We start from the raw sequence: 14,736 nt of genomic DNA on the forward strand, positions 1-14,736 counted from the left end.
ACCTCAGTCTCTATCTATCATGCCCCAGATGCCCATGAATGGTCCATAATGCCCACCCATCCACACACACCATTAAGAAATGAGGACCAGCACCTTTCAAATCTGAGCCAGAGCTCCCACAAAGCCCGGGATCTCAGCGGTTTCACCCTAGCTGTGTGCCAGTGGGATCTGAGGAGCCCCCCTACCCTCACCTCCCAACCCCAGGGGGCCCAGCACCATGGAGGTTAATTACCAGAGATGGGGGGTGGTAATGAGGGGTTGTCAAGGGGGCAGGTTGATCCCCTCTTACAGCTGTCTCTAGAGAAGCCCAGCTGAGTCCCCCAGGAGCTTCACTCCAGCCCCCACACAGCTGTGGGGCGGGCCAAGCAGGGGTGTTGGGGGGACATAAGGAGGGCAGCAGGTCTGTGAGTGGATTATGAACACAGAGGGGGCATCTGAGGTCTGTGTAGATTGGTTTTCCTGGGTGTGTAAATGTGCGTGTGTGTTCATGCATTATCCCTACCTCTCCACAAGTGTGGCCTTCGTGTTTCAGAAAGCCAGGCTGTGTACCCTTAATAACATTAACAACAGCAGTGAACATTATTGTTTGGCATGTGTGAAACTTTGTGCAACGTGCTTTAAGTGCATTCACGCTCACTCGGTAGTTAACATCGCTTTCCCCATTTTTCTTCAAATCAAGGGAGGTTTCATTTAAATCCACCCATCAGCAAAGAACTGGTGAGCCTGGAATTGAGCCCAGACCCATCTGACTGAAGTGCCCACACTCTTAATCACGGGTGTGCAACTTCTGTGTGAGCCTCATCTTGAGCCCCAGGTGTATGGATACGTGGGCTGATTGTGCACCCACGTGGGTGGGTGCCTGCTGATGGCTTCTCTGCCTATGTGTGTGCTGTGCAAGGCCTCAGCCAGTTAAGGAAGGTGTGCAAGAGCAGTTTTGGGTCTGGACTGATGCTCCAGAGGGTGAGAACACAGGTGATATCCTGAGCGAGGGAAGAAACAACGAATCCTGGAGGGACCCTCTCTGCCCTAGGCTCTCCCTTCAATGATATGTGTGGAAGGAAACGAAGAAGGAGAAGACAAAGGTGTTGTGAACCACTCAGGAGAGAGAAGCCAGAGCCAGAGAGGGTGGCCAGTGGCCAGTGTTGGAAAAGGAGAGAGAAAGAGAAAGAAAGAGAAATCCTGGGGGAGATGGAGGAGATATTGCAGGCTCCTGAGTGGAAGAGGGACGAGCTGGGCTGGAGGAGGGGGAGGAGGGAACAAGAACTGTGATGAGAAAAGACAGCTGGGGAGGGGGTGGATAGAGGGGGCAGAAAGGAAGAGAGACATATGGGAGCCTCTTCCCCACCCTCAACTGCTTCTTCCTATTTATTATGTCCCTTAGGGGACCTATGTCAGTGGCTGGTGAGGTAGCTGCTCCCAGTTCAATGCCTCTGCTCTGCCCAGAGCGCTCTCCCCCGCCCCCGGCCCCCCCCACCTACTCTCTCTGTAGGCAGATGAACCAGAGGGCTGGGTAACCATGGCAACTATGGGACCTCAGGATAGCCATAGGCAGGCCTGGCCCAGTCACTGATGCTCCTGGGCTTCTGTGCAGTGTTGGTAGGAGGAGGAGGCTCCATCTGGCCCAATCCGCACCCTTCTACCCCATTTTCATTGGGCCTCCAGAACTGAGGCTCAACACACACACACACACACACACACACACACACACACGAGGAGCAAGGCTAAAGAATGAACACTTCTTAAATGGTAAGAACATTTAGCCAATAGTATAAAGTTCTGCCTGAACTTCAAGTTTAATTCACAAAAACCTCATTCTTTCAGCATCTTGTCATACTGAGTAAAATCTTACCTCAGCCCTCAGCAAGGCAGGAGGTAGCAAGGGTACCTTACACAGGTCTGGAGGCCAAGGCAGCCTGGAGGGAGCAATGGAGGACCGGTGTGTGGGCTCCTCCACTGACCAGGCTGCAATCAGGAAGCAGGAGCAGGACAGGAAGTCCCTTTGGTGAGGTTGTCCTGGGGGCTTCTTGGGGAGACTCTTGGGGCCCCACACCAAGGAGATATCAAAACTGTAAAGGTGTTAGAAGTCATCCAGCCCAGGATTGGGAGGTAACAGAAACCAGGGAAGCAAGTGGTTTTCTCAAGGTGACAGAGGCTGGGACTGGTACCCAGGTACCCAGACTCCTGCCCAGAGGTCTCTCCCAGCCCACACCAAGCACTCCCAAAGTTCCTCAGGCGTTTGCTGCTCTGGGCCCTGGAGGCCACCAGGCTGGGTAGGAGGAAAGCTTCTTGGATAGAGTTCCTAGACTGTCTTGCTGTTGGTAACTGAAATCTTGAAAATGCAGTCGTCCTAAAATGGGGAGTTACAAGCCTCGGAATGAAAACATGGCTTCATTGCTAATTACCACCTTAATGCACTACAGGTTGAAAACCTTGAATTAAAATCTAAACTGAGGGGGAGTCACAGCACTCCCTCGCCTCCCATTCACTGTTACCCAGCTATCAACCACGCCTCCCCACCCTCCCCCTCACACACAGTGGCCGGCACTGGCTCCTCCAGATCGCAGCGTCCTGGTCACGTGGGGTGGAACGGGAGGTGGAGGGTGTTCTGGGCTGCCTGCGTGATTAGACTTCTCTCCCAGAAAATGACCAGCATCTAACCTCGGAGCATGCCCTAAGGGGCCAGGAAGTTCGGGGATATTTATGTATAGTCACACCACGGAGTGTCTGGCGCCAGAAGGCGCTCAGTAACCATCTAGTGAACGGTACAGTGGCCTCCTGGGTGGTGCCCCCCACCCTCCTACGACACCACTCCGAGGCCCCTAGCGGCTCAGAGGAAGAAATGGGCGTGGTCCCCGGCCCCAGGGCCGCTCGAGGTCAGCCGGTCACAGCGAGCCTTGTAGAGGTCACGCTCCCTGGCCAGGCGGGCCACCTCGGCCCGCAGCGCATCCAGCTGGGCTGCCAGGCGGGCGCGCTCGGCCTCTAGCCCGCGCCGCTGCTGCAGCCGCTTGGAACGACAGGCCTGCGCGTAACCGCGGTTCTTCAGCGTGCGGCGCCTCTGCTTCAGCCGCAGGGCCTCGTCGCGCCCGCAGCCCCGCAGCTGCCGGTTGAGCTCCCGCACAGACATCGACACCAGCGCCGCGTCCGAAAACCGCTCCGCCAGCTGCAGAGGGAGCGGGCGGGGAGCGGGTCAGCGCGGGGCCCCGCCCAGCTCCAACCAAGAGTCGCCGGTGGACTGCCCCGCCCCCGGGAAGCTCCGCCTTCGGCCCCCGCCTTACCGGATGCTCGCCCGCCCACCATATCCACCCCGCAGTCCAGACCCCGCCCCAGGTTCCGACAAGCCCCTCCTCCCTGGGGAACGCGCGCCCCTTTGTGTCTGCCCCGCACCGCAGGCCCCGCCTCCCACGGTCGGGCGAGCCAGTTGCAGGTCTGGAACCCGCGCCATTCCTGCGCTGTGCTTAGCGTTAGGTTCCAGGCACTTTTTAGTGTCCAGTGGACACGCGCCGAGGCGGACCCCGCCTGCCAATGCACCTCTCTCCCCTATCCTGAAGTCCGCAACCCTGTGACCCTTAAAGGATTTGGATTACATCCTAAAGCCCTCAACACCCCCATCTGTGTCTATAATTAATAGGATGAGTCCCAATCCTTCCTGAGAAGATTGGGGGCTGGGGAAGCACGATGTTTGAAAAGGCCAACCTCATTCCCGTTCCCACAGTCTGAACTCCGTTCCACACACAATTCTTTCCCTGGTTTCCACAGATGGGAGTATATTTACCTCCCCGTAAAGAACTGCTCCCCATTAATTCTCAGCCATCCCCTTTTGATACTCTTCTAACCTTCTCCCTCTTCCTCCTGGTTGGAACTACTCATTTCTCTCCACTTGGAAAAAGGGGAGGGGGCAGAAGGTAGTTTTCTCTACCTGATTTTCTTTCAAGGGCCCTTCCATTCTCCTGCCTCTGTCTCTTCCCCAATCCATAACTCTGTCCAGGAATTCTTCCCTTCTTGGTCTGTTCTCCCTCACCCTGCCACCCCTCAGACCAACACACTGATCACTCACCTGGGCATGTTGGGCCCCTGTCTCCTCCGGGCTCCCTGGGTAGTAGCTGTGGGTCCCCTCCATAGGGACTGGACCTTGACCCTGCAGCAGCTCCAGGGCCTCCTCAGGACTCAGCCCCAGTGCCTCCCCAGCTCCCAGCTGCTGCTGCAACGTGGCCAGCCAGTACAGCTCCTCCAGGCCTGGCCTCGGGCCCTCCGTAGGCCCCACCATGCCTGGCTCACTGAAGGTGGGTGAAGGAGGCACTGAGCTGTAGGGTGTGGAGCCCAGTGAGGCTGTTGGGGGGCCAGATCGCCCCTCAGAGGGTTCCCGCTTTACCTCAAACTTCATCAAGTCAAAGTCATTGACATATTCCATAGCCAGGGGGCTGGGAGGCAGTGCCATCCTGAGGCTGGACTGGGAGGGGTGCACCTGCAAAAACAGAGGAGAGCTGGAGCCTGCCTGCCAGCCTCCTTCACTGGAATGTGCTTCTCCCAAGGCCCAAGTGCCCTGGAGAGCCAGAGTTCTGGAAAATCCTGGGTGATGGTGCAACGCTGTTCCTTAAAGAGTCACCTCTGGGCTGGAACAACTTTTCAGGTGGCAGGGGGTCCTGACTGGGGGCAGGCAGCTTAGAGGCATGAATGAGGAAGAGGACATACAGCATGGCCCCTCGCCCCACTGGTGCTTCCGCAAGCTATGAAGAACAAGAGGAACATGGCAGTACTTCCAACTCTAGTGCTGGGGCATACTGAGAGGGTCTGTCATCTCAAGAGACATCATTCTATTTCCAAGCAATCAAAAAATTTTGCTTAATTAACTGTGACAGAGTATGTGTCTATTTTTGGACAACGGGAAGGCGTGTATGCTGTGAATTTTAATGTAGAGATAATGCATTGTTATACCTCTCAAAACACCCTAAGTCGATGCCTTGCACACAGAAGGGCCTCAGCGCACACCTGTTCTATGGGTTAATCAATCAATTAATCCCTTTTATAGGAGCATGAGATGTTCCAAAGAGAAAAGAAAGGTCCTAGAATTGGTTCTAGAAAGATCAGGACTGGGTGGTGACCGTCTTTCCCCAAGCCAATATCTCCAAAGGGAGCCAACCAAAATTGGTTTCCTCCTTCTATTCAGAACCTGCTATGTTGTGCAAACTTGGACAGATCACCTCCCCCATTCTGACCCCCATTTCCTGTTTCATTCAATAAAGGCAGTTAGACTTTCCCATTTCCCAGAGTGTTCTGGGAAACCCTTAGTCTGAAAAATACCCAAGAAGTTGATGCTCAGATAATTTTGAGAAATGCTGCCTCCCATCCCCATATTCTACAGGTTCACAAAGCATAGCAGCATATTAATCTGAGAAATCCTTCAGTAAACCATCTGTTCAACCTCAACCCAGAGTGTCCCAAACTTATGTCAGCAAGGAGCTCTCTCTTCCCTGTTATCAACAACAGAGTGTGTACTCACCTGAGGAACATCAGGCTAGGTGACCTCAGAGATCCCTCCCAGCCTGGAATTCCCAAGCTGGAGCCCAGCTCCCAGTACCAACAGCCCCACTGCCAGCCCCCAAAGGGGCAAGGTAGGGAGTGCTAATCCCTGGGGCTTGGCATTTGGCTCCATCTTGACACCCCAAGCCTAGATAGCCCCCTTTTTAATGGCAGCTCAGACGCTCAGGCTCTGCCCAGAGAGGTGGAAGGAAGGACAAGCACTTCTCTCTTCCTGTCCCAGGAAAGGGTCTTTGCCTTCTCTCTCGAGCCCCTCACCCTTGACAGGACAGGGGCAGTAGAAACAAAGACACAGATTGAAGGAATGATCCCCAGCAGGGAGGAGATGGTGAAACACTGTCCAGAGAAAACTGAATGAAGAGATAAGTGAGGAGGGTTAGTTATCAGCCTGCTGTGATAGCAGTGAGGGACACGAAGCCAGTCAGGGTGGGAGTGGGTCAGGGGACAGAAGTGTGAGGATTCTTGAAGATGGACAACAGAGAGCAGACAGCAGGGGACGGAGGAGGAGGTTGTAGGTGAGAGGCCTGGCATGAAGGTAGGCCCTGAATATACTCACTTGGGGGATGGTAGAAATGATGTGAGTGTCAGTGTCAGGCAGGCACAGCTTCCCCAGAGACTGGAGACCCCATTGAGTGGGGTCTGGTGCCTCCGTGCTCAGAACAAGGCGCTGTGGGCACCAAGTCCACGGGGACGCTCTTAAAGGGCCAGCGCTTTGAGGTCATCTGGGGTCCTCAGGCCTCCAGCCAATAAGGTAAGGGGATCATTTGCATATCTTATTGGACTTGGGTGGTGGGGGGAATGAGAAGAGGGGAGAGGACAAGTAAGCCTATTCTCAAGGAAGGAAGGAGGCATCTTCCCCAACAAAGCTCTTTCCTGCTGATCGGTCTCGTAGACGCTCAGTTCCCCGGTACTGAGAGTGCTTTGGCCTGGCCAGCCACCCCCCTGTGAACACCACCCTCAGCCCTCAGCGACTGAGAGCCTGGGACTAGAAAAGAGGCCCAGGGAAGGTCCCGGTGCCCTCACCCTCCAACGCTCTACAGCACCTTGGCAGTGTTTTCAGGAGTCCAGGCAGTCCTGAACCCACTCTCACCTAGCCAGCTGAGTCTATTTCCTGTGTTCAGGAATCCTCACACTTCTGTCCCCTGCCTCACTCCCACTGTGAGGTCCCAAGTCACTCAGAGTTATCATATCAGAAAGATAGGCAACAGTCCCCTCAGTGAACGTCCAGGACTTGGCCACCCAATCCTCAGCCTCTCCCACTCTTGATGACCCAGTCCCAGGACAAGCAGCCCAGCTCAGGAGAAGGAGCAGCAGAAGGGAGAGTGGGGATCTCTGTTCCTTCCTTCCGGGCCACCTCGGGACACAGGAATCTAATCACCACCAATCCATCTGAGACACTTCTGCAACTGCCCTCACACGCCCTCCGCTTCCTCTCCCCTTTTCCCTGCGTGTATCTCTGTCCCTGTCTCTTCCTCTTTCACCATCCTGGTTCCCAGATGGCTGGGGGGTGACCTACATTTTCAGCCTAATCCCCTAACACCTCTTAGAGCTCTCATCCCTGAGTAGAAGTTGGAACAGGGATACTAGGAATTAGCTAAGGAGGTGTTTAAACCTGTCTGAAGCTGTTTAAAGCAAGGTGTGGGCTAGAATAGAACCCTCGAGTTAAGGGATATTCCCTACCCGCTGAGGATACCCAAATGTTCCCATGGGGTTAACAGGCCCCCTGTCCCAAGTCAGAGAGAGACATGGGTGTCCATCAGCCCCGAGGATCATCAGTTATAAAAATTAACCTGGTCCCAGCTGGTGGATTCAGATGAGAACAGTAGTTTTCAAAGTGTGGTTCCCCCAATCAGCAGCAGCATCTGGGAACTTGCTAAAAATGCATATTCTCTGAGCTTACCTCAAACCCACTGAATCAGAAATTCTGGACATGGAACCCCCCAAAATCTGTGTTTTAATAAGCCCTTGGGGGACTTTGATGAACACTGAAGTTTGAGAACCACTGGTCTACAGAATACCTACAGTTAACGCAGCTTTCCCTGTGTGTGTGTGTGTGTGTGTGTGTGTGTTCACGCACACGCGTTTGCATGCACACCTGTGGTCTCTCTTACCATGCTCAGACCTAGATCAGATGACATCACTCTCTTCCCACATTGGTCCTGCATTTCAAGGAGCAGAGAACCTTAGAGACCATTGTCAGGATTTAAGTAGTAAGGTTTCTCAGTGTAATTGCCTGGATCCACCTCTTTTTGCAGAACCAAGGCTTGGGAACAAGGCCACAGATGGGAATGGAGATCATGGAGACAGGGAATTGAACACACATCCACAGAATGTGGCTTTGAGGCACATAGCCAGGAAAAAGAGCCCAGAACTTCCTGAGTTGAAGAAAGAGTAGGAAGTGTTGAATGTAGCCCCTTTCTCCATGCCTGGCCTGGCCAGACATTTGCCCCCGAGCAGCTGTCAGATCTGTGCTGATCTTCTTGTTTACTGGAGGGCTCAAGCGGGGGTGGTTACTAAGCTGCTAACGGGCTAAAAGAGTCAGACTAAACAAGCTCAGGCAAACTGAGCCGCTCAGGGCTCAGACCAGGTGCCACTGACTAGGGAAAGGAGTCCGTTCGGGCAGTGAGGGCTGGGCCAGAGGGAAGGAGCAAGGGCACAGAGAGGAGAGGCCTTGGTGACCAGTGGGGCCCCAGGAGGTGGTTAATGGGTCCTCTCGGTGGGGGTGTACCCAGAGCCTGGGAGATGCACACTGAGAGTGACTGACTCCAGGACTTCTGGGGACAGGGAAACAGGAGACAGACTGCAGAAATGATGAAACAGAGGAAGGGAGGCAGGAAGGCTTAGCAGAGGGGGCTCGACCTGGGATGGAGGGCAGAACAAGCTGGGGGTTCTCCAGGGATTTCTATTAGAGGAATTGGAGGGATGCAGGCCCGTGGAAGAGGCAGGTAAAGGGCCGTGGCAACCTAAAAGAGAGAGAAAGTCTTCTGGAGAGGACCAAGAAGGGAGTAAGTGGTAACAAGAGGGGGTGCTAGGAGCAAGAGACCAGAAAAGCAATGCCGGTAGAAGGAAGGGTCAGAGGAAAGTTCAGACTGGGGACTAAGAGCTAGAAAGAAATAGAGAGGAACACGCAGATAGGTGGTCAGGCCACAGAGGAGGCGCAGTGGCCAAAGGACAAAAAAGGAGAAAGATATAAACAGAGGCATGTTGGACAATTGGGGGAGGAAGGCCAGGCAAGTGAAGGGCTGGGAGAATTGGGGCACGAGATGAAGAGGGAGGAAAGGAGACACAGTCAGTAATCCGGAGTGCCATCACTACCTCCTCAGTCCTGCCCTCCAATTTTTGGAGCCCATTAGACCCTGTAAGCCCTGTAAGTTCTGGCTTTTGGTATCTAGATCTTCAGTAATGGATCCAAATCTTCAAACCTCTTCCAAATCTACCTGCTATATTCATTTGATAAGTGTTTATTAAGCACCAGGCACCGTGCTAGGCATTAGGGACACGCCGATAAATCAGACTGACACCAGCCCTCCCTTCATGGAGCGTACACACTGATGAAACATCAACTTACTGCCCGTAGGCCCAGGCAAGAGTGGCCCCTGCCCTGGGCCCTGTGCTTTTGGAAGACTTCATTCTGGCTGTGTCCCACCTCACAGGGTGAGGAATTCAGACCTCCTCCACCCACGCCCAAACCCCTTCTGGACCACACTCCAGATACCCAGCAATTCCCTGTTCAAAGTTCCCCAAGCCCACTTCTGGGGCCCATACAGACCTCTCACCTGGGTTGGCCTTTGCAGGAGTGGACCACACTACTGATACATTCACCCCTAGACCCACAGGCTGGCCAATGGTGACTATTTGCCGGAGGCCTTAGACAGAATTGGGATGTGTAGACAGAGAGATCCACATGTGTGCCTATGAGGGCCCTCATAGTACAAGATGGCGTCAGGAGTGGGAAAAGAAGCAGGCCCAAAGGCCCGTGGCCCAACGCTTCCTCTTCCCCTACCACCACATTCTACCATAGAATCCTGAGGACTCGAATAAAGTCCAAATCTGAATTCAAATTTGAACAACATCCCAGACCATTATGTATATATTCATCAAGGCAAAAGAATAGAACATATTTTAACAGTTTCTTAGCACAAGTTCTACATTTTATTTCTTTTAAGATTTTATTATTTATTTGACAGCAAGAGACACAACGAGAGAGGGAACACAAGTAGGGGGAGTGGGAGAGGGAGAAGCAGGCTTCTCGGTGAGCAGGGAGCTCCTGGGGCTACATCCCAGGACCCCGAGGATCATGACCCAAGCCTAAGACAGACACTTAACGACTGAGCCGCCTAGGTGCCCCAAGTTCTACATTTTAAATGTTTAAAACCCAAGGGGGCAGCTAGCCGGCTTAGTCAGTTAAGCAGCCAACTTCTTGGTTTTGGCTCAGGTCGTGATCTCACTTTCACTTTTGTGGTACGGAGCCCACATCAGACTCTGCACTCAGTGTGGAGTCTGCCTCAGGTTCTCTCTCCCTCACTCTTCTGCTCACTCTCTCTCTCAAATAAATAAATAAAATCTTTAAAAAAAATTTTAAACACAAGATTTGTGAGCCTGTATTTGCATTCTTTATTTCTTTATTTTTATATATTATTTATTTTTATACATATTTATTTATTTAAATAATCTCTGCACCTCACAGGGGGCTCAAACTCACGACCCCAAGCAAGAGTCGTCCGCTCTTCCAACAGAGCCATCGAGGTGCCCCTATTTGTACTCTTGCCCCACGTATGTTAGGGAGGAACCTACATGAAAAGAAACCATTATAAGTGAGGTGAGTCCTGTGAAGGAGAAGGGCAGGCACTAGAAGATTTTTTCTCATGAAGACATAATCTAATTGGTGGCGGGGGGGTGGCATCACAGGGACAGCTTGTTTAATGAAGTCACATTAAACTGAGACTGGTCAGGTGAGCAAGAAGTGACCGTGTCTGGGGGTGTGGAGAAAGGGGGATCCCAAGCTGCCAGAACAATATATGCAAGGGCTCTGGGCAGGAAAGAGACACGTGTACAAAACGAACAAGTAAAAAGACCAACGTAGCCAGAGAGTAGAAACCGAGGACATGTGAAGAATGGTGGTAGTTTAGGGTGGAGATATCAGCAGGGGCTAGATCCAGCAGGGCCTTGTAGTCCAAGTTTAGGATTTGGGCTTTATTCTAAGAGCATGGAGAAGCTACTCAAGAAATTCTGGCAGGACTGTGATGCAATCGGACTGTGATGCAATCGGACTGTGTTTGTAAAGATCGCTTTGGATCTAATGTGGAGGAGGGCAAAATGGAATCAGAGTCAGATTGGGGTCTAATGCAATATCCAAGTGGAGTTTAGCAGATATCTGAAGCTGGAAACAAACTCTGAGATGGAAGCTTGTATACAGGTGGTCCCCTGAGGGGGCGGAGTAAGGTGCTTTCTAAAAGCAGAGAGAGGGGCACCTGGGTGGCTCAGTGGGTTGAGCAACTGCCTTCTGCTCAGGTTGTGGTCTCAGGATCCTGGGATTGAGCCCCGCATCGGGCTTTCTGCTGGGTGGGGCTTACTTCTCCTCTCTCTCTCTCTCTGCCTATCTCTCTGCCTACTTCTGATCTCTATCTGTCAAATAAACAAACTCAAAAAAAAAAAAAAAAGAAAGAAAGAAAGAAAGAGCGAGCAGAGAGAAAAACAGGGCTGGACATCAGAAAAGGCAGAAATGCTTTGAGATAACTAAGGAAAGGGGACTAAGCCATGTACCCCTGCATCAGCCGGTCATTGGATACACACTGCCCCAGGAGAGGGCTATTATATTTGGTGAGACTGCTCCTTCCAGTCACAGGTATTTCTCAGGGAAGTATTCAGCTGTGAGCCATTAGCAGCCAACACTCCAAAGCTGGGACAATGACCACTTGGATCCTATGAGGATGATCTAGGTGGCACACCACACACATGTAGGGGGTCTATAGGATGTCCAAAGCCAGACCCAGAGGGCCCCGGGAAGGAGAAAATGCAGGCCCCGGCAAGGCTGGTCACACCCTGCCCCCTGGTTGGTGGTGCGTCTCCAACCCTGGGCCAGCTGGTAGACCAGGCTAGGCATAGGGCCAGGTCTGGTATGAAAGTGTAGCAAATAAAGAGAATCAACACTACAAGGAAACATTCATGGGAGCCCCTAAAGTTAAGGAAGGACACCATGAGGGAAAAGGATTCAGGAATGTGAGATTTGTTTATTCTTTGATTCAAACAGCATTTATTAGCTGCATGTTGTACACCAGATTCGGCCAGGAACTAGGATAAAAACAAGACTAAAATTTGGGTCCTCCTTTCAAGGAGCTAACACTTAAGTGAGGATTATAGAGAAATAAAAGTAACTCTAGTAAAACGTGAGAAGTTAAAAAACGGAGGTATGTATACAGTATAAAACCAACACAGATGAGATAGAAGTTAATTCTAAGAGTTAAACTGACTTCACTTAAGAGGGGATGTTTAATTTAAATCTGAAGGGCAAGGCTGCCTAGGTGGCTCAGTGGGTTAAAGCCTCTGCCTTCAGCTCAGGTCATGATCCCAGGGTGCTGGGATCAAGCCCCATATTGGGCTGTCTGCTCGGCGGGAAGACTGCTTCCTCCTCTCTCTCTCTCTCTGCCTGCCTCTCTGCCTACTTGGGATCTCTGTCTGTCAAATAAATAAATAAAATCTTTTAAAAAAATAAAAATAAATAAATCTGAAGGGCAGAAGGGGTTGGCAGAAGTGCTCTGGAAACTGCCGTTGAGTACGTGGGAGAGCGGGTGGCAAGTAGGAAGGTCACAGTGAAAATGTTGGATAAATAGGAGCCCGATCACAAAGGACATCAGTTACCACATTGTAGAAAGCCTCAAAGGGATTTTAAGCCTGAAAGTGATATGACCTTTTTTTTTTTTTTAAAGATTTTATTTATTTATTTGACAGAGAGAAATCACAAGTAGATGGAGAGGCAGGCAGAGAGAGAGAGAGGGAAGCAGGCTCTCCGCTGAGCAGAGAGCCCCGATGCGGGACTCGATCCCAGGACTCTGAGATCATGACCTGAGCCAAAGGCAGCGGCTTAACCCACTGAGCCACCCAGGCGCCCCGTGATATGACCTTTTTAAAAAAATTATATATCAAGGGGACAGTATAGGATTAGAAGGAGGGAAAAAAACCTGGTAATGAGAGAAAGACTTGGATTCAGATTCCATTTCTCCTGCTGAGCAGCTATGTGACACTGGGAAGATGACAACCTCTCTGGACCTCAGTGTCCACATACATAAAATAGGATGGTTGTGAAACTGCATAAAATGATTCATAAAGCTCCTGGTGCAGAGCCCTGCCTAGTGTCCACACAATAAACATTCTCCATCTCTCTCTTAACTCATCAAAGTGAACTTATGTGTAGAGTTCAGAGGGTAGCTTGCTGGAAGGGAGAGGGGATGGCATTTGGAGAGCTGGGAGTCCAAGAAGCGTCTTGGAAGATATCACCCAAAGCCAGGTGAGAGGTAAGCCCTGAACTAAGGCAGTGGCCGTGGCAATAGACAGAGATCTGAGAGCTGATTAGAAAGTACAAATCCAAAGTTCCTGGTGTCTGACTAGGGAAGAGAAGCCAGGAATAGCCTAGACTTATTCAGGTTCCTCCGGGGCAACTGCTTAGAGGCTGGTGCCTTTCACTGAGATGGGGAACCATGAGAGCAGGCACAGGATTATGGAAGAGATGATGACCTTCAGTAGATCCATACTGCCTCCAGCATGCACACCTTTAGGCCTAAAAGGTGGTGAAAGAGGCAGCTGTTCAAAGTGGAGTAGGTGTGGACAGAGCTTGGATAGAGGGACTGGAGGAAAGAATCCCAAATATATACCCATGAGGTTGAGTCCAGGATGGGGGCTGGGTGAAGAGATAGCCAACAGCAAGCCCAAGGCTGGAGGCCAGCTCTCCTTGTCCCAATTTGTCCTAGCACAGAACTCTGAGAAACCTGAGAATCAGCATCGTTTCTGTTGCAAATGGCAGAAATCCACTGACAATTAGCTTGATCAAGAGAAGAAATTTGTTGACTCTTATAACCGAAATCAGGGAACTGTAGCTCTCCATCCCTCTGCTCTGCTTCCTCCAGGCTGGCTTCCATGTAGGGCTGGCTCCTGCTTTGCGGTGCCAAGCTGACACCCAGCAGCTCTGGGTTTATACCCTACCAGTTCAGCAACCCCAGCAGAAAGAGAGCCCATTTTGAAAGTTTACACAAAAAGCCCCCAAGAGGGACCTCATGTCCATCCTGAACATTCCCAATCATTGTGGCCAAAGTGAGGGACGTACAAATTGGCCGAACTGAGAGCCTACCTGCAGGAGACCCATCTGATCACATGGACTGAGGAGGTAGTTCCCCAAAGAAACGTCAGGGTGCCACTACCAGAAAGGTGTGTCAATGCTGGGCAGGTGCCTGCCATAGACATGTTTGAGTTGGAGGCCCTATGGCGTTTGGGATGACACCCGGTGGTCTCAAGTTGCAGAGAGATATCTGGATGGAGATATAACTTGAGAAATTATCTGAGGACTTTTACGTGGTGGTTGGGTGGGACAAGTTAGTTCTCCAGGGTAATGTGGCAAGAACAGCGAGGGAAGAGGCCCAAAGGAAAGACTCTGGTGGTGGACAGGCACCACCATTTCATAGGGAGGCAGAAGAGAGTCCTCATCAGGAGCAGAAGTAACAGGGATGTGGGAGTTGGGGACCAAGGGAACCTTAGCCCTGGGGCCCTGGAAAACAGAAAAGTCTGGGTCTCAGAGTGGTCATTCCCCAGGAAAAGGGAAAAGACAATGTCCAACCCCCGGTTTCTGGACTTCCAGTCTCCACGGGCCCCTGCCCTGGCCTCGCCCCTCGTTTCTGGCTTGTTTGACACCCCAGTGCCTCCCACTCCCTCCCTATCTCTCAGGAGCAAGAGTCCTCAAAGTTACATCATGTGCAGGGGACCGGGCGGGGCGGGGGGGGGGGAGATGCCTCGCGGAGGCGGGGAGCCCAGGGGACCCAGCTGCCCAATGGGAGAAACGGGTTTAGGGACTAGGATGCGGGGCGTGGGGCGGTGCCTGGGCGGGCCTGGGGCCTGGAGCCCGGGAACACGCGGAGCCTGCCGAATGGCAAGGCGGAGAGAGGGTCGCCCCGGCCCTGCTAGGTTCCGCCCCCGCACCCTCCCGCCCGCCTCCTT

At 52.2% G+C, this 14,736-nt stretch overlaps 1 protein-coding gene across 1 annotated transcript; it reads right to left on the reverse strand.

Annotated features, from left to right (window-relative positions):
• Positions 1-1,769: 1,769 nt before the first annotated feature.
• Positions 1,770-4,435, reverse strand: NRL (neural retina leucine zipper). Its single transcript, XM_004755277.3, has 2 exons — positions 4,055-4,435; positions 1,770-3,160 (listed from the first exon to the last, which is right to left on the reverse strand). The coding sequence occupies exons 1-2, from the start codon at positions 4,433-4,435 to the stop codon at positions 2,828-2,830; spliced, it is 714 nt and encodes a 237-aa protein (XP_004755334.1). The 3' UTR covers positions 1,770-2,827.
• Positions 4,436-14,736: the final 10,301 nt, after the last annotated feature.

Source organism: Mustela putorius, unplaced genomic scaffold (genome assembly GCF_011764305.1).
Source record: "Mustela putorius furo isolate JIRA1106 unplaced genomic scaffold, ASM1176430v1.1 tig00003898_pilon_pilon_pilon, whole genome shotgun sequence".
Classification (NCBI taxonomy): Eukaryota; Metazoa; Chordata; class Mammalia; order Carnivora; family Mustelidae; genus Mustela; species Mustela putorius.

Excerpts from the sequence above, each read along its gene's own strand:
- NRL (XM_004755277.3), bottom strand. The coding sequence starts at position 4,435 with ATGGCACTGCCTCCCAGCCCCCTGGCTATGGAATATGTCAATGACTTT. Across the intron at positions 3,161-4,054 it reads CAGGGGCCCAACATGCCCAG|CTGGCGGAGCGGTTTTCGGA; the intron begins GTGAGTGATCAG and ends CTCCCTCTGCAG.